The following is a 24,363-nucleotide window of genomic DNA, read 5'->3' as shown; positions in this document are numbered from 1 at the left end:
CTTCTTTCTTGGATGGTTGAATTTTGAGCTTTTTGGTTTCAAGTAGTTTGTTTATTGCCTAGATATGTCCATTATTTGCAGTTCCTTTGTGCTACTTTATCACCAAAAAAAAAGAATCCAGATTGTATTGTTTAGTAATGAGGAGGTCAATAAGGGAAACGGACGCTCCCATGTCCACAAGAATTGTGCATAGCCGGCCCCTTATCCATGCTTGCAAATGTGGTCTCGAGAGGTTTATATCCGCCTCCATAACACTGACGGATAAGGGGGCCGCTGAATCCTAGCGGGTCATGGAGTTCAAAAGTCTAGCCATTTCTTTTCTGCTCAGGTGTGAATAGGGGTTGGCAGTGGGCTAAGCTGTCGGCTGGAGTTGGTTACCCGGGGCCGTCCGGATTGGGCATCCAGCTGCCCAATGTCCAGTGCCCCCACAGATAGAACATGTCAAAGTGGGAGGGGGGGAGTAGGAGCGGGGCCAGGACCGGACTGAAAAGGCAGATTACTGCGGGGGTTCAACTGGCCGTAGTCCCATCCCTGACTAGGGTTTTGGGCTTTAGATCCAGGAGATCCTTTAATAAGCCCCTCATTTCCCCGCTACTGAGAGGAGTATGATTAGAAGTATGCTGAGCTGTTCTGTTCTGTTCTGTCCCGGCCATCGCGTGGTTACTTGGAATGGGGCCAAGGGAGCGCTGGCATCAGGTTCTGGGTTAAATCGAGGAGACGGAAGAGGCCAATTATCCTGAGTTCCCTCCGTGTGTGCCAGCTTCCATTTCATTTCTTTTTGGTTATTTGATTATTATTGTCTGAACCAAAATCGTTGTGATCCTCCTGTTGCATGATAGCAGTACTATGCTGTGCAGAGGAGTTACATTCTTTCATTTAATTCATGGTTCAGATCTGCCTTTTGGCTCTACACTGATGTGAAAGCCTCTTGAAGTTCCTTTAACTCCTTTACCTTTCTTGCATATTCACAGTCAAGTATTACAACTCCTTTCTCTAGCTTTCCTTTTGTCTGACCAGACCATCATAACAAACTGTCTTTCACACTTATACCGGTCCAGCCATCTTTGACCATAGATTTCTGAACCTTTGCATGTTTTTCTTTTAGAAATTCAATGATTTTTCCTCCCGTTGAGGACATCATTGAAGCACCCTGGGGCAATTCGTACGACATTGTCACCCAGCTTCCTAAAACCCACTTAAATGGTGTTTCAGGGGAATCAGCCGAGCCCACCCTTGTACTCAGCACTTACTAAAGCACACACTGGTGCTCAGCACTTGGCAATGCAGCCTTCACCGAAGTGATCCCTGCACCCCGAAAACGTGGCCAAAACTACAACCCCAAAACACAATCCCTGTTCAGTCCTTTTGTCTGTGTGCTTTATGCATGGTTCGCTTTATAAAAAAAAGGGTGCAAAGGGGTATCTCAGGGAGTCCCAGAGCAAGGTGCGCGCCAGAGGTGGTAAGTATAAAATGTACTCACCTCTGTCCTTGGTTGTGGGAAACACTCCGAGGATCCCAGTTGCACCCTGCTCGCTGCGCCAAATTGTAAAGCAAGAAGGATTTTTTTCTCAAGAATCAGGCAACACAGACAATACTGAAGAGGTTTATTTACGATATCGGGAAGTCTGAAAAATCTGCTTCAACTTTATGGTGTTACAAAGATCACTTATATACAGTTTTTTTTTATCACTTAAATAATTCATTTACATTTCTTTTATCTATTTACTTACAAATACAGACCTTGTTCTTCTTAGAAAGAACAGGGGTGGTAAAGACAGAGACTGAACAGAATTTCTGACTATCCTTGGGGGGGGGAATGGGTGGAATCTTTACAGATAAGAGAATACACCACAAGGGGGGAAGGGGGGCGTATGGAATGTGCTGTTCTCATGGAAAGGCAGCCTTGAGGTTTTGTTATGCATGCTTGCTAATTATTGTGGGTTTCGGTTGGGCTGAAAACGGCTTCAAGTCTAACAGAACCAGGATCGGATCAGATGACTGTCATGGTGCTGTGCAGTGCCATGGGAGAGAATCTGTTGCAGCTGTATGTGTAGAGATGTGGCCAATGTTAGCTGTGCCCTACCGGTGGCGCCGAAGATAGAACCTCAGCGTGTTTGACTGGCCCCGCTGTTTGGGCCAGTGGAGGCAGGTCAGCCAGCGCTTTGCGATGCTCATCTCCAGCTAGGTCACGCTTCTCCTCAACCGTCTGGAGCTCACACCCAGAGCTGGGCACTAGCCTGCAGTGATGTCTCGACTCCAGACCTAGTGAACTGCACAGGGGGAGTGCGGGCATAGAATCCGCGCTCTCTGGGGCTGTCGCTGGAGCTAGAGCAGGGTTTCCATGGGTATCAGAGCCAGGTGCCTCCTGCTACCTGAGGGCAATGATGGGCACCCAGACACCATGGCGATGGGCATTGTAAGCGGGATGGAGGAAGAGGTTTGAACCCACATTCGTTTACATTCCATCCCACAGGGGGCCGCAGCAGCAGATGCCCCCTAGCCAGGACTTTGCAGGACCTGCTAGAGGGGCCTTCTCAGAAGGATGATGGCCACTGTGAGGCCTCAGGGGCAGGGAAAGAGAGACTGAGGACGCACAAGCACCAAGAGAGTAGTTACCACCCGCCCGGCCACCCTCCCTCAGGCCACGTCCCCCCGTGGAGTAAAAGAAAACAGCCACCGGGCGGACGGTTCACCCAGGTTCCTGGAAGAATCATCACAGCCTGTGACTGCTTGCTGCCAGTGAGGCAGGATCCGGGCTGTCAGCTGCTTCCTCGGTCCAGGCAGTGCAGATAATGCAAAACACAGACCCTGGGCGTGCTGCATGTAGGAATGGCTGGGACTAATTGTACAAGAGAGACACCAACAGGCCTAATCTGGGACTGGCCTTGAGAGCTCTCTGGCCCACGCTCTCCTCCCAGGCAATGCCTCCTCTGTCTCTGCGGATGATAAAGGAAGATGCTGTCACACTCTCCCAGCTAAAGAGGGAAGCGGGGAGGGGGTGTGACATGAGTCTGTCTAAGGGTGGGAAATGGCTTCAGCTGACCCTGCAGTTCCAAAGGCCGGTAGCAAATAGGCCCCTGTGCAGTTGTGACGTGGCCGATTCCAACCAGGGACACCTTAGAGCCTCTCTCGGTTTTAAAAGCAGTTTAATCCTAGATGGTACATACAGCACTTGGCCAGTCTGGGGACTGACCCGCTAAAAGCACCTAAGGATAGGTAGGTCGGGAATGGCCACAAGCTGCAGCTCGTTGCACACTTACTAGGAAAGGGAGAGCTGGTTTTAGTCTCCCAGGTGCCCACCTGGGCCCCAGATCTCGACTGTCCATGGCACAGACACAGTGGCAGCTGATGGCAGCAGCAGAAGTAAGTCGACAGCCGGCAGCAGCATGGAACAATAGCATCACTCAGGGCTGATCGTGGGGGGTCTGGAAGCCACCGGTAGCCCTCAGTTCACAGAGGACCATGCTGCGCATTGCCAGAGTCTTTGCGGCAGAGCGGGTGAGCAATTTCTCATGCAGCAAAGGCTGGAGGGAAGTGTAAGATTCCAGGTTGCAATGAGAGAATGCAGGCCTCGGCTCTGGATCTGCGTGGATCTTCAGGAGATTACACAGGTCCCTTAGGGCCTTCGCTGATGCCAGAGCGCTGCTGCCGTTCAGAGGCTTCTGCAGGTACAGCCTCACCAGGTTCTTCATTTTATAAAGACCAAGCCCGGGATTCTTTTCCTTAATCCAGGGCAGGGTGTCCAGGTAACCACAGATGGTTGTGCAGAAGTCCCATTTTTTAGCAAACGAATCCAGGGCTTTGAAGAGAACAGTGAGCTCCACCGTCCAGAAGTTATATACGACTAAGAGGGGCTTGGGAACAGAGCGGAGGTAGCAGAGAAAGTGCTCTAGCCCTGTCTCAAGGGAGACGCCTTGGGAGATCAAACTCAGCACAGACGCTGGGGTTTGAATCACAGCCTTAAAGCTGTTTTCGCCGTTGACTGCAGCCAGCTGAGTGATCATCTGTGCTGGAGAAGGAAAAAGGCAGAGTCAGGAACTTTAGAGCCATCCTACAGCATCGGTAAAGCAGAGAGGACTGGACTACGGGGAGCTGAGAGAAAGGTGTCAGGGGGATCTTAGTTCTTGTTAAAATCTGGTATTGGAGGGCCCACCTGCCTGCTAGCTGGAGATCTTTGTCTTCTGTAAGTGATGCCTGGGTGTAAAGCATTTGGGGGGGTTTGCCAGCTAGTCTGTCCTGTTGTCTCCTTCCAAAGCAGACGGGAATGCTTGTGCACACAGCTAACCGAGGTCCTGATCAGAGAAGGCCTAGAGTCCAAGTACTCATTAACTGATGTATCATGCTAGCAAAGTGGGCTTCTGTGACCCTCTAGTGCTGGTGAATGTCAGAGGCTATCAGCCCTGCCGCTGCATTCTGCTAAGAGTTAGTCCTTTGGCAGGGGCCTGTGCTTTGGTGCTAGAGGCCCCAGGTGCAGTGTAGACGCAGCTGGGGGTCACACAGTAGTCACTGGGTTGCCCTGTAGAGCCCCTCGTCCCCATAAGGATTGGTACTATAGAAATATCACGGGTAGATGGATACACAAGTGAGGAGCAGGCCAGAGTCTAGCCACACAGTGAAAGCCTCGGGAGCAACTTGTTGCTGTGGGCTGATCTGTGTGAAGCCCTGTATGACTGCACCTGTCTAACCTGAGCAGGCCAAGGAGTTTGTAGGACCTCCAGGAGGCAGATCTGCTGTTGACTGATTAATAGCAGGGCTGGAGCAGGAGCTGCTATGGAAGCCCCCATCCCCTGCCTGTATGATGCAGGGCATCAGCTTACAGCAAGCACTGCAGACTCACTGTCTTTGTTGATCTTCATGTCGAAGAACACCAGCGTGCTTCCCCCAGCGCCCAGCTCTCCAAAGCCGGCGCTGACCACAAGCCCGGAGCCTGGCGCACTGCTTTCCCATTCGAACCTCAGGTCTGAGGAGGAGTCCTCGCTGCCCTCTAGCATGCAGGAGAGCTGCAACAGAAACCAGAGAATGCACCATGCCTCCCGTGAGAGCCAAGAACCAGCCAGAGTCACCTGGAGGAGGAGGGGGCCCCGTGCACCAGCTGAGAGGTGGAAAAGGAGGCAGGGTAACTGCCTACAAATTGGGACACTGCTTCTGTTCTCACCAGGCTGGCAGCACCAGCACAACCAAAGCAGGCAGGGCAGACAGGGCCTGGCCCAGAGCAAGCGAAGCTGGAAAATTCAGGGAAACGTAACAGATGGCTGGAGGCCACAACCACGCTCACTCAGGAACCCAAGAAACCGGGGGCCCCTTTGTGCCCAGCCATGCGATGCAAGCACTGCTAAGCAAAGGTGGCCCCGCTGCTGAGTGGAGGAATGACCAGGCTTAGAGTCTGTGCTCTGACGCCTGTCTCGGTAACCCCTTGATGCTGGTGTGAGCTTAGGGGCCGCACCCCACCTCCCACCCCCACCAAGGGAAAGGAGGAGGCGGTAGAAAAGTCTTGTTCCGTGCTCTTGTCTGATTTCTTGATGCACATCTCTCTAATTCTGGGGGAACCAGGTGAAAAAACTAAAAAGTGTCACGGATTCCCACCCCTTTAACTTTTCATGTTCTTTTTCTCCAGGTTTTCCCTGGCATCTTGCAATTTTGAAATCTCACCGGACATGAAATCTGTTGACCTGCTTTGCACAGTTTTTGTGCACATTTTCTCCATCTTTTATGGTGTTTTCTTGGTTTTACAGCAAAATTTGAAATGTTTTGGTCAGTTTTGAAACCTTTCTGATCATCTCTCCTCTCTCTCACACCCTCTGGGTATTTATGTAGCACAGCGGTTCCCAACCTGTGGTCCACGAGGCTACTAGAGGGAGTTCACGGAAAAGAAAAATAACATCCTCACCAAGGAAATGTACAATTTCAAATCAAACTAGTAGCATGTGGTGGTCGGCGAAATGTTTGGAGATTGAAAGCGGTCCGCACACTCGAGAAGGGGGGGAACTGCTGATGCAGCACTCAGTCTTGGGGCAAGTGCAGGGCTGTTTCCTACATTACATTCTCCAATTCTCTGCCCATTCCAGAGGGGCGGGCATTCTGCGTGGGAGACTAGTCTGGAGATTGATAGATCTACATGTTAGGTAATTGTTGCATCTTTCTCTGTACACAACAAACACAATGTGCAGAACCCACCCGGCCGAGTTAGGTCCCAAATACTTGTGTTTACTAACTATATCCTAATGTACACTCCACACGGCTGCTCTGGTTGGGCTCTGGTGGCTTCTAAAACATGGTGAACACCACTGGAGGGCTCACTATTTAAAGGGACACACCCTTTTCCAATATAGTACAAAATATTGCCTGCTATCTAGCTTTCATCATCTTCTGCTCAGTTTCATTTCATTCATGCTAGTTTATTCTCCTTGAAACAATTCTTCTCTCTCCTTTGCGTACTAGGAACAGAGTGGATGTCAGGAGCTTGATTCTGCTCTCATTTACACTGATATAAATCAGAAGTAAATCCATAAGCAGTGGAGTTGGCCAGGGTCACAAGCACTGTGCTGAGTTTTCCTTTGTATTCCCAGCAGTTGTAAGGCAAAGTCGTGGGGCCAGGCCCCTGGAAGGAGAAATCCATGGCCCTGCTTCCACTTTCCCTCAGAAGTCAGCCTGAGTATGAAAGATCCTAGAGTTTGTGCCCACAGCACAGTCACCCTTGCTGTGTCCTATCGAGACGGAGGTGTGGGCCAGGGGTCAGAATCAGAACTCCTGAGTTCCTAACTACGTTCTGACTCTGGTGCCCTGTGCGTGCTGGGATAAAACTGCTGTCCCTTGCTGTGTCTCCATTTTCTCACCTGCAAACTGGGAATGATGGCTTAAGCACTCTACTGGGGTGCCGGAAATGTGGATTCAATTCCTGGTTCTGTCATGGGCCTGCTGATTGACTTGGGCAAGCCACTTCCCTCCCATCTGTAAAACGGCAACATTGATACTGACCGATGAGATTTTCTGCTCTCTACATAGTATCTTTGTCACCACCCTGCTACATAAGGGGAAACTGAGGCACAGAGAGCGGGGATGTGTCCATGGTCACGCAGCTGGTCAATGTCAGAGCCATGAACAGATGCTGGCTCTCACAAGGGGAGATGTGATTGCTCTCTATAAATACATCAAAGGGATAAACGCCAGGGAGAGAGAGGAGTTCTTTAAGTTTAGGGCCACTGTTGGCACAAGATCAAATGGATATTAACCAGCCATCAACAAATTTAAGCTTAAAATTAAGATTTCTAACCAACAGAGGAGTGAAGTTCTGGAACAGCCTTCCAAGGGAGCATTGGGGGCAAAAACCTAAGTGATTTCAAGACTGAGCTTGATAAGTGTATGGAGGGAATGGTATGATGAGATTGCCTACAGTGGTGTGTGGCTTTTCTGTGACAGTTAGTAGCACATATCCCCAGTGGCTGGTGACGGGACAGTAGATGGGGGGCTCCAAGTTACTGCAGAGAATTCTCTCCCAGGTGTCTGGCTGGTGGGTCTCGCACACATGCTCAGGATCCAACTCTCTGCCATATTTGGGATTGGGACGGGAAAGCCTAGCAGAGGCCCTGGGGTTTTCCGCCTCCCTTTGCTGCATGGAGCTCGGGTCACGTGTAGGTTTAAACTAGCGCAAATGGTGGATTCTCTGTAACTTGACGTCTTTAAACCTTGATTTGAGGAGTTCGGTAACTCAACTAGAGCTTAGGGGTCTATCACAGGAGTGGGGGGGGAGGGTCTGTGGCTGCATTCTGCAGGAGGTCACACTAGATGATCACAATGGTCCCTTCTGGCCTTAAAGTCTATGAGTCTAAGGCCCAGTCCAGTGCGCTGGAGCCAGGGCTGTAACCAGGCAGGGCGGGTGAAGCAGCCACCCAGGGCGTAAAGCTTCAGGGGCAGAAAAATGGGTTGGGAACAGAGGCAACATGGAAAGCCGAGCACGGCGGGGCTCGGGCAGGCCAGCCCCATGCAGCGGGGCCCGGGGAAGGAGTGTCACCTCCAGCCTCTGAGTCACCTCAGAGGGGCACAACCAAACCATCGGTGGGGGCACATGACCCTGAGATCAGAGAAACTCCAGTTGGGGGGTCCCCAGACTCCATTTTGTATTCCTGGCTTCCATGTTGAATAAGCAAGAGTCACTCCACCATGAGCAGCTGCGGGTCACACAGCACCAAAAATAGAATTGGCGGGAAAAAGGTGGCAAACAACAATGGTAAAAATAGCAGCAGATCAGACCCCTGTGAGGTAACTAATGGTCGCAGGCTAAAAACAGAAGTGACGGTTTAAAACGCTGGCAGCTGGCCTGTGCTCCAGACTGAAGGTAAGGACAAGGAATAGTTCTGCCTCCCACGAATAGTAACTGACGGGAATGGAGGGGGCAGGGTAGTGCGGGGGAGAAATTCTATGGAGTAGCCTTGTGTGGATGATCTCCAACACCCAACAGTCCATCGTGATCTTGCCCCAATTGGGGGTGAACAGGGCAAGACGGCCCCCAAAGATGACCTGGGTGCCACAGGTGGAAACGGGGAAGGTTCGTAGTTCTCACCCTTGACGTCAAAACTGTGTCCTGGATTGTTGTTGGGCCAGGGTTGACCAGGTGGCCGTGGCAGATGCCAAGGTCATGGTCACTGGAGTCAGTGATGCCTGGTGGGGACTCCTGGTGCCGCTGATAGTAGGCCAGATTGGGTGCACACAGCTGGGGGTGCAATGGTTGGCGCTGCTGTTTGTGTCGGGGTGGGGTATAATCCCCAGGGAGAGCAAAGTTGCTCTACAGTCCTTCAGCGAGTGTAGAGACTCATCTGTTTTGGTGGAAAACAACTTGTTCTCGTCAAATGGCAGGTCCTCAGTGGTCGTTTGTACCTCTCGAGGAAAGCCAGAGGACTGCAGCCAGGAATCTCATTGCATGATGATGCCCATAGCGAGGGAGTATGAAGATATACCTGCGACATCGATTGCCACTTGCCTTTCTTCCACCAGGGCATGAAACTGTTGCTTCTTGTCTTGCGGCAAGTCGTCCATGAACTCTTCTAGCTTAGCATTGTTGTTGAACTCATACTTGGCCAGCAGAGCCTGGTCATTTGCAATGCAAAATTGCAACGACGCTGAGTAGATCTTTCTCCCCAGGCCCCCCGGTCTGGAGGATTGGACTTTTGTGTGTGCTGGCATGCCCGTTCCGTCACCACATGCATAACCAGTGCGCTGGGAGGTGGGTGGGAGAAGAGAAAGTCTGCCCCCTTACTTGGTACAATGTACTGGCACTCCACATGTTTTGGCATGGGAGTACGGGGCCTAGGATATGCCACACTGTCCATGAATGCTGAAGTATAGCATCAATAATGGGCAGCGCTACCTGTGATGGTCCCTGTGGTTGGAGGATGTCCAGCAGTTGGCGGTGCTGGTCCTGGACCTCCTCTAACTGAATAGTAACTGGCGGGCAGTAAGTGATGCCCAGATCCGCAGCTACCCACTGTAACAGGTCCTGATATTGCCTGTGGTCACTGGGGGATAGAGAGCGAGGAATGAGGGTCTTGCCAGGTGGGGAGTCAGTAGGAGCCTGTCTGGAAGGAGCAGGAGCAGTTTGTCCACCGGAATAGGCTGCTTGTGGGCGAGCGGTGAGAAATGGAGAAAGGCGGTAGGGTAGTTCCAGTTGCTCTCTCAGGAGAAGGGGCTCCAAATGGCTAGTAGTCTAAATGGGATGTCCAGGAAGCACTGGAGAAGCGAGGCAATGTTCATGGGGCTGGCTGGACTGACAGGTGTGAAAGCGGTGGCTGGAGGGGCGGTGCGCTGGCTGGAGACGTGCGCAGGCGGGCTGGTGTTGGGGCGTCCAGCAGTACCGCCGGATCCCGCTGGCACTTAACTTTACCCTTGGTACAGGGAAGCTTAGGCAGTGGTGCAGCAGCGTCAGCGCATGACTTCTCACCTGCCCTGGCTTGGCTCGCGAGGAAACGCTGCGCTTGGAGGCGGCCTCAAATGGGACTTGCTCCGATGCCTGTGTGAATGTTTTTTACCCTCATGTCTAGGCTTCTCCTTGACCCTCAGTACTGTGGGATCCGGGGCGTGGGAGGCGCTGGGAGGAGACTCACCACCGGAGGCACTGACGGTTTCAAATCAGCGCGTGTGCGCAGTCTCATGGCTCCTCCATAGGGAACCTTTGGAGGTGAAGTTCCCGTGCTTCCTGAGTCTGTGGCAGGAAGGACTTACAGATCTTGCAATGATCACCGCTAGGAGCCAGCCCATGCCAGTAAAGGTCACATTGATGAGCATGAGCAGGGGCACGAAGCAGTTTTTAAACTCTGGGACACAGGGCATAGTCCCCAGGGGAGGAAAAATGTACCGTGAACGGGGTAAACAACAACTAACGACACTAACCACTATGTATTATTACCAGGCTATACAAGAAAACAACAAAGAAGAACTATATACAACGAGCCAAGGTTCTCTCTCAGTCAAAAACTTAGATTGTGGAGGAACAGGGGTGCCGACTCCAGCCGTATGGCGGCAAGAGGGAACTGGCGCGGCATCGACCAGTCCAGTGTGATATGGCCTCACCTGGGAGTGTCAGACGACACATGACGCACGGGCGGGTCAGCGGACACTGCTAGCAAAACCTGGCTGCGGCGCACGGCGTCCCGGTGCACCCACGTTTGGAAGACATCGAGGAACTGCCACTCGAAGAAGAATCTAAACTCCTAAGTACTCGGGCAATTGCATCTTGCCCTAAATCTCTGCCCATCAGTTGCTATTCATGGGAGGCAGAACCATTCCCAGTCCTTACGTTCGGTCTGGATGGGGCTGGGCACAGGACTTTCCCTGCGGAGGTCCTTGGTGGCAGAACTCACTTAGCGGGCATCTGCTGGCGTCCTTCACTAGCTGCCTTCAGGGTGGGAGGAAAGTGCCCTTTATTTGGGCAGGCTCATCCTTCCCCTCGCCCGGGGACCGCTCTGCTGTTCTCTTAGATCTGTCGCCCCTTTCATTGCTGTCGATGGAGTTCACTGACTGAGGAGAGTGGCCACCTGAGCCTTTGCCCATGTGCCTGATCCTTTGGGCTGCTGCTTCTTCCTTTCCATGCTGACACTGGCTCTTGGTTTTTTGTGTCCTATGCAGATACCCACTGGGGGCCCCGCCAGTACACCCAGAGAGCAGCTCTTGACAAGGCAAAGGGGGCTGCTAGATTAACAGTTGTTCCAATTCACCATGCACCTGGTGACTGGGAGTCCAAAGGAGTCTTAGGGAGTCAAGTGTCTGAATCCTTGGAAAAGCAGAACGTGCATGCAGACGTTCTTCGCCATGAGTGCGGTGAGAGCAGCCTCCGAGCAACTGTGCTCAGTGATGTCCAAGAAGAGCCCAAGGGCTCTGACCTACTGAGACTATGATGAAGGACAGAAGAAAGGAGGATTCATTGGGGTTTGGAATAACCCTGCTCCTTAGCACATTGTGTGTTCAAAGCCCTGAACAGACGCTACACTGAGTACTCCTCCCAACACTCCTGTGAAGTATCATCATCCCCATTTGACAGGTGTGGAAACCATCAATGAAAGGCAAAGTGAGTCTCCCAAGGCCACACAGTGAATCAGTGGCAGAACCAGGATTGGAAGCCAGGCCCCCGTGACTCCTGATCCCGTGCTTGTTCCTTCAGACCATGCTGCCTGTGGGAGAAAATGCCAGTAGGCATTATGGTTCACCAGCGGGACAGGCGTGCAGGAGACAGGATTGGAAGATGGAATGGCGTGAGCATCAGCCATGGTTAGACTGGATCCAGCTCCCATTTAGGTTGACTTCGCCACTGGAAGAAGGAAAGAGAAATTGCAAAGAAGAACGAGCAAGGAAAACGGCAGTGGGTTGCTTTTAGTTTGGAGATAGTTTTATTGGGGGTAACAAGAGTGACTTACATTCTTGCATTATTATCCCATACAAAAGCATCTCCATGTTATATTCCCCAAAATCACTCCCCTCTATCGCAATTTTACACGCAAGCCCTTCCTCAGACAACTGGTCCCTCCCCATCCCATCAATTCAGCTCTTTATTCCTCAGGATATCTCCCACGGGGATTTGTCATGAATCCTGGAGATTTTTCATGTTGTTTTCAAAGTAGGGATGGGTGGTACATTTTCAAAGTGTTGCATGAAATTCTATCTACACAACTACTATTAAAGTTTTTGTACACTGACCAGTTTATCCTCTGTCACATGCATCAAAGATAGGCCACATTTTTATAGGCCCTACATAATTGCTAATGCTTATCCAAAGTAACAAACAAATTACAGAAAACCTGATTTGTTAATGCTTCCTTGTATCAAAGTTCCAAGGGCTGATCCAAAGCCCACTGAAGGCAACAGAAAAACTACCATGGATGTTGGTTGATTTGCATCATACCCTCATGTTGCCATTAATCTGAGCCGGTTCAGTTTGGAACAGACATTCTTGGCCATCGTTGCTTTATCTTTGGCCTAGGTTAAAATTCTCTTCTCTTTGGAGCTTATAAGTTTCACAAGCTCCAGCCCCTAGAGTCGTTACTGAAAATATCCTTAAATGTAACATCCTTAACTCAGTCATCCTTAACTGAGCTTGTAAGTTTCTTGAAATGATTCTATTTGGTCTGCAGATCTTAAAAGCTCTGCTTTTCTTGAGCAGAATGGGTAAGTTCCTTCAATCGGCGAAACTCATCTTTTGACTGAGAGTGCAGCGTGGCATGTATAATGGTGGCATCGTTGGCAAAGGCACCCTTAAAATGAGTAAAAAAACAGGAAAGTTCTAATGCACACGCACAAAACTGACTTTAAACATTCCCAATTTCAAACCATCTGAACTGAATGCCTGCAATCATAGCCTGTGGTTTTAAATCTCAGTGAGATCTACAAAAACAAGACAAATTTGAAGTTCCTGGGCCCCATTCTCCTCTGACCTACTCTGGTGTAACTCAAGAGTGAGTGCACTGAAGTCAAGATATACCAGTGTAGAAGTGAGAGAAGAATTAGATCCTCTACATTTTAGTCATATTGAGTCATCTAAGAGCACTTTTCAATGGAAACTAATAGGAAGTATTGTTTGCCCCCCGCCTCCACTCTCCAATAACTTATGAACATCTCAAGTGAAGTAGCTCAAACAATTCCTCTATGGGCTGAGACAAAAAGAAATGTAAAATTGAAGCCTAAATGTATCCGTGTAAATTATGAGCAACTGAAAGAGCAAACTGGAAATCAATCTTAACTAGATCAGGTGCTACCAGCACCAATTATAATAAATGATTTCCAGGCATTTCGTTCTGTAGTGTACCACTGTGCCGCTATCCAAGTTAAGCTTAAAGAAACTAGTTGGGGACCATACTCCCAAATTTTACAGAGTATACTTCCTCCTATTTATTTTTTGTACTAGTGTCATCAATAAAGAATGCTACCAGAACATCTCAACAAGAATGAGGTAGAAAAGTACTTGAGTTCCAGAAAAAATTCCAATTGGGCAGAATTTCTGGGCTGGACATGATGGGAAATATTACGTATAGAAGTGTGCAAAAGAGCTGGATTTTTAGTAAGGGATTTAGCAGTTCCCTTAGACTCCTTTGGAAATCCCAGGCAAGATGCAAAGTTTCGACCTGAATCCCGATCTTTACTTTGGGACCATCTCTAATTAAGAATTGGCCACTTTTGTATCTGACAGACCAGGGAAAGAAAACACCTGGCTTTTTTCATTGGTTGTCCCCTGTAATCAGTTGTATCCCAGGCTCAGTGACTCCTCCCTTTAGGCTGGGGAAGGGGCCTTTAGCAGTGGGCAGGCTTGCGCCCACCCGCTTCCCAGGTTACAAATAGGACAGTCGATAAAACCAAAAAGTAACAAAAAAAGGTGCCAGCCTCGAATGTTCAAAAAAGTCAAAATAACAACTTTTACCCAACTGGCCGAAGACTTCCCACCCTAATGACCCTGGAATCCACCTCAAAAAACAAAAACAAACTAAACTATAAAAAATAACAATAGTCAAGCTTGAAAACAAAACAAAACAACCTCCCTGACAGAAGGGGACAGACTGACTTGAGGGGGCCACTTCAGGAGTGCCAGCTACCAAGCTGTAGTCACATGTGATGTGAGACCATTTCAAAGTACTTGCTGGCACATCCCCTGCAAGAGTAAAAGACTGAGACAGTTACAGCGGCATTCATGGAACGCGTGGGTCCAGGTTCCCAGCGGCCTGCACCCTGCATAGTCAATCACATCTACCCAGTGTGAGCAGACCAGATCCAAACGGTATCACTTCACCCCCACTTTGCACAGGTGTGAGTGACGTCACCAGGCATGGCGGTGAATGGGGCCCCTGGTGGAGCCACTTTGCTCCCCATGCTGGAGTTGCAGCGATCGGGGGAAGAGCTATGAGTTCAGAGGGGGTTTGCCAACAGCTGGTGATCATCAAAGCATGGGTGAGGGCTGCCTGTACTGGGGCTTGCATTGCTTGTTCCATGCTCAGAGGCATAGTCAATGAAGAGGGCACATTTGAGATGGGATGACACCTGGGGCCAAGTATTTCCTCTGTGTGGCTCCATTGCCCTCGGTGGGTTACAACAGGGGTGACTCTGTCTTTGTCTTTGGCTGGCATTTAGCTAGCCATTTCTCCCTTGGCCATGCCATTGTGCTTGGGTGAGATGCACCCGTGCTTGCCTGTGACTTGATGTACAGTCAGCGGCCCTCTGCTTCTGCTCAGGTAAGTCTCAGATACCAGTCATCTGCGAAAGGCATTGCAGGCTAACCAGAGCCAGCTCTCAGCTAGCGCAATCACCTGCAGAATGCTTTACAAAGGAGGGCAGGGTTGGTATTCCCATTGTACAGACGAGGACACTGAGCAAAGAGAGGTGAAGTGACTTGCCCAAGAACACACGACAGGCCGGGAATAGAACCCAGGTCTCCTGAGTCTTAGTCCAGCGTCTTATGCACTGTCTAAGAGTAGGAAGTGGACATTTCAAACACATAACGCCACTGGTGAATGCCACTACCTCAGCACGAGAGAAGAGGTATCCAGAGCACTGGGAACAACAGCTGGATGGAAATCCACAATTGGCTTCATTTTGGAAGGGCTCTTAGCCAATCAGAAAGGAGGAGCTAAGGACCTATCCTTGCTATTCCCAGAAGCAAGCACTCAACTCATAGTGATGCATTGAGAATTGGCATAGAGTCGCTGAAGGAGAAGAGACAGAGAGCGAGCAGATGATGAGAACTCTCCCAGAACAAACGTTAGGGAGGTGGAAGAATGTTTGGAAGTGTGCCGGTGTGCTCCGCAGAGACGGAGGGTTCGTGCTTTGAGATCTCGATAGCAAGAAAAGGGCAGCCGGACGAGGAAGTACCTTACACTGTGAGTTTATTTCAGCAGCACTCAGACTGTGACAGTTACAAACCTTAGGCTATCATTACAACACTCAGCTGCTGGGGATATAAATCAGGAGCTTACCACAACAAGGGAGGGGAAGCCCATCATCCCCCTATAAGCAAGCTGCAACCAGGGAGCAAACCTGCCACGTAGCACCCACCAGTACCTCTACGGATCTACGGAGAGCTTCAGGGCAGGGCGCTCCTGGGGGGTCCCAATATACCCCCTCCCCCAATCCTAGTAATAATCTCATTGGCTACATCTCAATCCACTTAGGGATTGGTTCTTAACATTACTACTGGTGATTTCTTGGGGACCAATCCACTATAAGCTGCAGTCACTTGTTCATTGCTGTAGCTAGCCCTTAGCTGGTTTAAACGGGTTCGGCGGTAGCTACTTCTGCTTTCATCCGAGGTCATCCCTAGGTCATGAGGCCTAACCTACCTCGGGAGGCCTAGCCTTGCTCACAAGGCCTGCTCTTGCTCTTAGGGCCTCGTCGTGTCACCTATGCTGTTCCCGCGTTACAATCATCTTCCGCGCCCTACACCCGGCAGATCCCTTCAGCTGGAATCTGACTGAGTCCCGGGGGGAGGAACCAGCAGACAATGTGGTTACTCTTTCAGAAAGAGTCCCGGGGGGAAAGGTTAAACTTATACTTTTGCTGACTCATCCAACAAAGGAGAGGTTTTCTTGCCCGCACATCAGAATCTGGACATGTATGTGACTGGCAGGTTAATGCGGATCCTTAGGACATGCCAAACCTTTAGTGCATGGTCTCAGAATCCTCCCTGAACCTGGGCGGGAGAATTGTAGTGCTAATGTCGGAGGCTGAATATCCCAACCAGAGCTTGCTAATGTTTCATTCACTGCCATTGATCTTACAAGAAGCAGTTGCTATGCCCTGCCTCCGTGAGCGCAGCAGCACCTCGCAGTATTGCTGGGACAATGGACATTGTACTCCTCCAGTCACTGCGGGGCTAGGCTGTAATTGCACTCACCATTGTGTCCTCATCGGTATCTTCGGAACTGCTTATCATGATGGTGGAGTCTTCTGCAAACACAAGAAAGGGAGTTAAGTGCCTGTTTGAACAGGCGCCGCGTGTGAAAGCCACCAAGGGCTTGTGCAGAAAGGGGCACAGGACAGAAGGAAGACTGGCATAGCAGCATGGGTCCCTCCCCAGCCACACAGAACTTGCTAGGTGCATATAAGGGCCACGTAGTGCGCTGGTACATGACTGCTGCATTAGAGCCCTCTTCACTGGCTTGGGCGTAGCAGTGAGACCTTTTCCAGAGAGGCAGTTTCCTTCGTTGCTGCTCTGTGCTGATTTCCCTGTTCACACCAGCCGAGCCCTTTTTCATCCCTGTGCTGCTCTCCAACTGCCTGATCTGCTGCAAGAAGTCCAGTGCTTCAGGGAAGCGTTTCCTCATCACACCCTCCAATCGGCCTGGCATTTCCATTCCTCACTTTCTTATTTTTCTCCCCTGAGACATTGTGCTGCCATTGCTGTCTTCCCTGCATGCTGAGGCTGTGTGGATGTGTAGCCACACTGTGCATACTTAGCCTTCCCCATCACCTCTGCAATCAGGCTTTCAACTCCTTCGTTGTTTTCAGTCGCTTTTCTCAGGACAGTTCCCTGTTTGTCTGTGCGTGGAACCAGGAAAACCCTGCTTGCTATATAGGTCGTGGAGTCTCAACCCGTGGTCCAGATCCCTAGCGAGGGCAACAGTTCGGGGATGCAGTGGTTGGGACTTCTCTTTATGGCTACATGGGCGAAGTCCCAAAATGATTGGAAGGGGCCTGGTCTCTGAACTTTTTTTTGCTTTATCATGGGATCATGCCAGGAAAGAGGTTGAGAAGCCAGCTGGTCTGCAATTACTGTAAAGGCTCCATCAATGTACATTTGCTTTTTCATGTTGAAGCTCCAACTTTTCTGGTTTTCATTGGGCTGCCATGGCAATTAGGGAACCCAACCCTTTACCTTGGGATAAAGTCATGGTTAAGTATGTGTCACTGCAGCCCATCCCGACCCTGACAGGCCGGCCAGGCGATGTCACCTGCTGGCTGGGTACGTGCGGAGGCACTAAGTGTGATGGGGTGTGCAAGTCTCAGGCAGCGCCAGCACTGAGTCCTCCTCCTGCTAGCCTGTTTCCACGTCTGGCTCCGTGAATGCCACTCCTCCCCCAGGGCCTGTTACCTGCCTACTCGCAGCTATCCTGGAAGTGTGCCCATCACTGCCTTCCGGCAGCTACTCCGCTGGCTCCCCTCTATTCCAGGATGCAGTGGGAAGTTGCCTCCCCCCATTGATTTGCTCCATCCTCTCTGATGGACCTTGCATTTTTCTCTCCTCGTCTCCCCACTCCCTCTACTTGTGGGCCACTGTCTGTGTCTGCCCCTCTGCCCATGGCTGGGGCGAGAGCATTCGCCCCCACAGCTGCTCCTAGCTGGAAAACGCCGTCTTGTATCTTTCCGCCTCACCAGCCTATTCACCCGGGGGGGCTGGTTCATCTCTGAACACAGGGTCTCTCCCATGGCCCTGATCCAACAACGGGTTTACATTTAAACAGACAGGACTCAAACGAAGCCCTTTGCTGGATCAGCCGCTGTCTCTCTCAACTCCTCTGCTCAGGACTTCACTGTGGAAAACAAGGTGGGAGGCAAATGCGCAGCAGTGATGCTCCACCAAACAAAGTGCTGGTGGATTATAAACTCCCCAGGGGGCAGAGAGGCTGCACTTTTAGAAGTGTCCACCAGATGGCCCCTTGCAGTCCCCATCTGTGCTGGCTGGCGCATTAACCATGCCTGGAGGGCTCGAGAAGGCCCCCGGACTGTCTGGGCAAGGCTGTGGCTGCGTTTTAGAGAGGCAGGACTGGGCCCGCGCTGCCTTGCCACGGCACTCTGGCCTCACGACCTGCTACGGGGCCCAGAGAAGGCTCCTGCCGGCCAAGGGTGACGCCTGCCGGCACAGGGGCGCCTCTCTCACACCTCCTCCTTGCTGCCCGCCATAGCGGGGTGAGCAGAGGGGCGGGGACACCCAGTGGGGGTGTGGGCAGAACAGCCTGGCTACCCTGATCCCAGGCAAGCAGTTGGGGCCCAGACCCTCGGGGATTTAGGCACCTAACTCCCTTTGATGTCAATAGGAGTTAGGTGCCTAAATCACTTTGGGGTTCTGGTCCTCATGCCTTCTGGCTGTTACAGGCAGGCATAGCTCAGGGTGGGTGAGAGACACGGCCACTGGAGCACTAGGGGCAGGACACGGCAAGCGGGAGATGTAGGTCAGCTTTGCTCATCTCACATCGCAGCTCTGGGCAATCGGGGCTCCTCCACCGTGTCAGGTCCTGGAGGTGCTCGATTACACAGCGCTGTTCACCTGTCGCTCGCACCGCGCTTCACAAAGGAGGTCAGGATCATTATCCCTATTTTACAGCTGGGGAAACTGAGGCACGGAGAGGGGAGGTGACTTGGCCAAGGTCACCCAGAGCTCATGTGCAGAGCTGGAACTGACCCCAGGTCTCCTGGGTCTAGGATTGCTAACAGTCTCTTATTACAAGAGATGTCCCTTATTTTTTCAGCTCTGTACAACAAGATGGTGACTTGCTGAGTGCTGCAAAAAGCGAAAGGTGGAGAATCCTGCCTAGTATCAGGGATCCTAGTTTTCCGTGACAAACCCCCCCACAAAACTCTCTGATAAAAAACCACACAAATTCACGTTCTTCGGTGACTTCAATGAAACGTGAACGTCGGGTTCTCTAGTCCCAACTTCTGTCGGTATCAGCTGAACGCAATGTTTTAGTCAGATATTTCGTTTCAAAGCTGGCAGCCAACGCCCCAGTCACTGCCCAGCACTGACGGCTGGAGCCCTGCCCCTTCTCCTGCTTCTCGGAAGCTGTGATGATCTGCTCCGGCCCATGGCCGTTGGACTGGACACGCCGGCTGCCACAGCACATGTTCTTCTTTGGCCAGGCAATGTAAAAACGAAAAATGCAAATTCCGTGGTTTTCTGTGCCAAATGGAATTCGAGGGTCTCTGCTTATTAATTAGTCGTTATTAGTAATATTCAAATCGTGAGGAAGGGTGGGGTTGGGATGCTAAGAAAACAGTCACTTATTTTTTGTTTGCTGGCACCGGCCCCATGTGGTTCCCAGTCCACTGCCCTACCCACTAGGCTCTATTGCCTTTGCCTTGCTGAGAAAGTGCGAGTGACAAAGCCAGAAATGTGGAGGGTGAGGCCGTGACGTCTGCTTCATACTCATTATGTTCCTGTCAGGACCCTTCTTGTGGTAACCTCTGGCTGCTTTGGCCCAGGCCCCTTTCCAGATGCCCCACGGCGACCGACCCCCATCTGGCTCCAAACCAGCCCTTCCTACCTGGATCTCCAGGCTCAGAGTGAGTGTTTCCCAGCTCCCCGGAGAGCACTGCTCCCTTCGCTGCAGGCATCCTTCCGCCGTTCCTGCTGGGTGTCGACGTGCTGGGCCCAGGCTGCACGTCGTCGTCTGGCAAGCCCTGCTCGTGTTTGCTGGAGATTCTCTCCAGCGCCGCGGCGGGAAATTCAAGCTTCAGCACCTTGGAAGGTGTCTGTATGGCCTTTTCGGCTTGGCATGGTTGCCTCTTCCCTGAGGGAGTCTGGGGAGAAAGAACAGCCCCTAAGCAGCCTGGGATGGTGGTTTGCCAGAGGTTTGCTTGGCGCTCTGAACGCCCAGCCTGGCCATGGGGGCTCCTTACATCCAGTGTCTGCCCAGAAGGTCAAGGGTAAAATATAAAGGGCAGGACTGTGACCTCCACCCTGTCACCCGGCTCCCTGGAGCGGGGTCTGGGCTCTGCATGCCGCACGCTGACTGCAGGGGGCGGGCGGGCGGAGCAGGACAAGGAGTGGGCGGAGCTATCACTGCTGCCTCCGCCCCCCATGCCCCTGTTGGCGTGGCACAGGCTGGGTGCCCGGGGCAGTGGGGGAAACAAACTGCACCTTTGTAAGGGCTGTGTAAATGAGATCCCCACCCTGCCCCTGCAGCAAAGGGGGGCTATGGGCGGGATTGCGACACTCTGAGTTAGGGGCACCCTGGGGTCCTGCTGGGGCAGTAACCTGCACACACGACCCCTAGCTCAGGGTGAGTGCCAAGCGCGGCCTCGCCCTACGCGATCCGAGCACTTAACGTGTGAGGTTTTTGGGCAGCAGCCATCTCTCTGCGCTGCATTTCTACAGCGCCTGCCCAGCTCCTGGGCTGTGACTGTGAGCCGAGGTGCTACCGCGCTACAACCACACCGTGGCTAAACCCGGTTTATATAGTGGTATTACGATATTGTCTGTCTTATCGACCCGTCATAACAGATCCAACAGCCTGCTGGCTTTTGTGACTGATGCTGCACACTGCGCAAAGGTTTTCGAGAACTAGCCACAGTGACTCCAAGGTCTCTTTCCTGAGTGGTAACAGCTGATTTCGAGGCCCTCATTTTGTATGTACAGTTGGGATGTTTTCCAATGTGCATTACTTTGTGTTTATCAACACTGAATGTCTCTGCCCCTTTGTTGTAACTCTTCGCAGTCTGCTTTGGACTGAACTAGTGTGAGTAGTTTTGTATCATCTGCACACTTTGCCACCTCACTCTTTACCCCTTTTTCCAGATGATTTATGAATATATTGAACAGCCCTGGTCCCAGTACAGAGCCCTGGAGGACCCCACTATTTACTTCTCTCCTGAAATTGACCATTTAGTCCTAGCCTTTGTTTCCTATCTTTTACTGATCCATGAGTGGACCTTCCCTCTTATCCCATGATAGCTTACTTTGCTTAAAAGCTTTTGGTCCGGGACTTTGTCAAAGGCTTTAGAATCATAGAATCATAGCAGATTAGGGTTGGAAGGGACCTCAGGAGATCATTTAGTCTCACCCCCTGCTCAAAGCAGGACCAAGCCCAACTAAATTATCCCAGCCAGGGCTTTGTCAATCTGGGCCTTAAAAACCTCTAAAGATGGAGATTCCGCCACCTCCCTAGGTAACCCATTCCAGTGCTTCACCACCCTCCTAGGGAAAAAGTTTTTCCTAATGTCCAACCTAGACCTCCCCCACTACAACTTTAGACCATTGCTCCTTGTTCTGTCATCTGCCACCACCGAGAACAGCCTAGCTCCATCCTCCCTGGAACCCCCTTTCAGGTAGTTGAAGGCTGCTATCAAATCCCCCCTCATTCTTCTCTTCTGCAGACTAAACAAGCCCAGTTCCCTCAGTCTCTTTCCATAAGTCTTGTGCTCCAGCCTCCTAATAATTTTTGTTGCCCTTTGTTGGACTCTCTCCAACTTGTCCACATCCTTTTCATAGCGGGGGGCCCAAAACTGGAGACACTACTCCAAATGTGGCCTCACCAATGCCGAATAGAGGGGAATAATCACTTCCCGCGATCTGCTGGCAATGCTCCTACTAACGCAGCCCAATATGCTATTAGCCTTCTTGGCAATAAGGGCACACTGCTGACTCATATCCAGCTTCTTGTCCACTGTAACCCCCAGGTCCTTTTCTGCAGAACTGCTGCCTAGCCAGTCGGTCCCCAGTCTGTAGCTGTGCAGGGGATTCTTCCGTCCTAAGTGCAGGACTCTGCACTTGTCCTTGAACCTCATCAGATTTTCTTTCTGAAATCCAAGTACACTATATCAGCTGAATTACCCTTGTCCACATGTTTGTTGACACGCTCAAGGAATTCTTATTGATTGGTGAGGTATGATTTCCCTTTACAAAAGCCATGTTGACTCTTCCCCAACACATTAAGTTCATGTATGTGTGTTTGATAATTCTGTTCTTTACTATAGTTTCAACCAGTTTGCCTGGTACTGAAAGTTAGGCTTACTGGCCTGTAATTGCTAGGATCTCCTCTGGAGCCTTTAAAAAAATTAAAATCAGTGTTACATTGGCTATTCTCCAGTCATTGGGTGCAGAGGCTGATTTAAGTGTTAGGTTACATACCACAGAGAGTAGTTCTACAATTTCATATTTGAGTTCCTTCAGAACTCTTGAGTGAATACCATCTGATCCTGGTGACTTATTACTGTTACATTTAATAATTTGCTCCAAAGCTTCCTCTATTGATACCCAAATCTGGGACAGTTCCTCACATTTGTCACCTAGTGTGGAAATCTCCCTCACATCCTGTGCAGTGAAGACCAATGCAAAGAACTGATTTAGCTTCTCTGCAATGGCCTTGTTTTCCTTGAGTGTTCCTTTGCCACCTCAGTCATCCAGTGGCCCTGCTGATTGTTTGGCAGGCTTCCTGCTTCGGATCTACTTTAGAATTTTTTGCTGTTAGTTGTTGTTGTGTCTTTTGCTAGTTGCTCTTCAAATTCTTTTTTGTCCTGCCTTATTAAACTTTTACACCACATTTTTTACTCTGTTGTTTAGCCATGGTGGCATTTTTTGTTGTTGGTGCTGTTATTGTTTTTGCTCTTATTGATTTGGGGTATACATTTAATTTGAACCTCTGTTATGGTGTTTTTAAATAGTATCCATGCAGTTTGCAGGCATTTCACTCTTGTGACTGTTCCTTTTAATTTCTGGAAGCCAACTGGACGAAACCAGTTCTAACTGCTTCATATAGAGTCCATAGTCTGGAAACAAGAGGAGTGGGTGTGTCTGGGTTCCCTACACACCCCAGCACAGGGGTTAAATGCTGTGGAGTCTGAGCTCCAAGAGGATGGAGATGGCTGATCCTTTGCTATAGTTACCAGTGTCTTGAGTCACTAGACACTTCACCACCCCTAGAGGGGAGAGACCACTAAGCACCATCACACACAGGGGTAAATGGTGATTGGCTGAACAAAGGGGGCAGCCATGCCATAGCACCTGTTCAACTATGGGGGGTGCATGCCGCTGGAAGCAGCCCTGGAGAGGTTGTTACTAACAGGCTGTCACAGGCCCCAACTTGCCCCTGCCTCAGTTACAAGAAGAGGAGCACAAGTCATCGTCATGGGGTGGAATGCTCTGGGGCCTGAGCTATGCATGAAGTCAGAGGAGGTGATCTAGTGGTCTCTGCAGGCCTGAATGCTATGGGTGACGTTCTGGCCCTATTGAAGTCAATGGCATTACAATACCTAGCTTACATGTGGGGCTTTTCACCAGTAGATCTCAAAGCTCTTTACAGAGGAGGTCAGAAGCATTATCCCCGTTTTACAGATGGGGAAACTGAGGCACAGAAAGGGGAAAATGACTTATGCAAGGTCACCCAGCCGCAGAACTAAGAATAGCATCCAGGTCTCCTGAGTCCCAGTCCAGTGCACTCTCCACTAGGACACACTGCCTCTCCTTGACTTCATCCGGCCAAGATTTCACCTCTTGGCTCATCCATCCAAACGTCCTTCTCCTCCTTAGTTCACATCATGCCACCGCTGGGCTACAGCGCTCTGCAAAGCACAGAGCCAGACCGGGCCGCGCTTCAAAGGAGGTTACAGCCTTCATGCATGAGACTGTCACTACCTCTTGGTGTTATCTTTCTAGGGGTCCCAGCTTCTCCTACCTGGCCCCCTTCACTTTGTTTTCAGTCAGATCAGTCCATGAGCTCTCTCCTTAACTCAGTCCATCAGCCCTTCGACTCCAGGGCTTGCAGTCTCTTTCTGTCTCCTGGCTACTTTCTCAGAAGCTGCCTGGTGTGGGTCTGTAGCCCTTTGGCTCTCAGGTCTTTCTGCCTCCTTCCCCCCTCTCTGTTCTCTCCTCGTTCGAGTGGGTCACTTCTCAGTTGATCACAGCTGTGGCTGCCTGTCTGCATGGTCAGCAGTCCTGGCAGTGGCACAGGGGTAGGACCGAGCTGATTGCCTGCAAGCAGGAAAGATTCTCCCCTCCCTTCTGCCTCGGCTCAGTGTGGGTTTGTAATCCGTTAGAGCCCAGCCACTGACAGATGGAGCAGGCAGGGCAGCGGCTGCGCACGGGCGGCGTGTGGTGACAGAACGGGCTTGGTGAAGGGCTGTGGAAGAAGAGTGGACAGAAGGGGGGCTCTTCCAGACGCAAGGAGCAGCATGAAACAGAGTGGG

General features: G+C 51.0%; 1 protein-coding gene across 2 annotated transcripts in view; it reads right to left on the bottom strand.

Annotated features, from left to right (window-relative positions):
* Positions 1 to 1,608: 1,608 nt before the first annotated feature.
* Positions 1,609 to 24,363, bottom strand: part of PML (PML nuclear body scaffold) — a 32,801-nt gene continuing 10,046 nt past the window's right edge. For both annotated transcript variants that reach the window (XM_067543204.1, XM_067543202.1), the window contains exons 5-8: positions 19,725 to 19,980; positions 16,358 to 16,410; positions 4,838 to 5,000; positions 1,609 to 4,009 (exon numbers count right to left, since the gene is read on the bottom strand). In XM_067543204.1, the coding sequence (XP_067399305.1) occupies positions 3,405 to 4,009; positions 4,838 to 5,000; positions 16,358 to 16,410; positions 19,725 to 19,980 (1,077 nt within the window). In that variant the 3' untranslated portion in view covers positions 1,609 to 3,404. The remainder of the gene's footprint in view (positions 4,010 to 4,837; positions 5,001 to 16,357; positions 16,411 to 19,724; positions 19,981 to 24,363) is intronic.

Source organism: Emydura macquarii, unplaced genomic scaffold (genome assembly GCF_026122565.2).
Source record: "Emydura macquarii macquarii isolate MOO-44397 ecotype Brisbane River unplaced genomic scaffold, CSIRO-AGI_Emac_v2 contig_799, whole genome shotgun sequence".
Classification (NCBI taxonomy): domain Eukaryota; kingdom Metazoa; phylum Chordata; order Testudines; family Chelidae; genus Emydura; species Emydura macquarii.
Note: the sequence above shows the minus strand (reverse complement) of the source record. Positions and strands in the feature narration are given on the sequence as shown.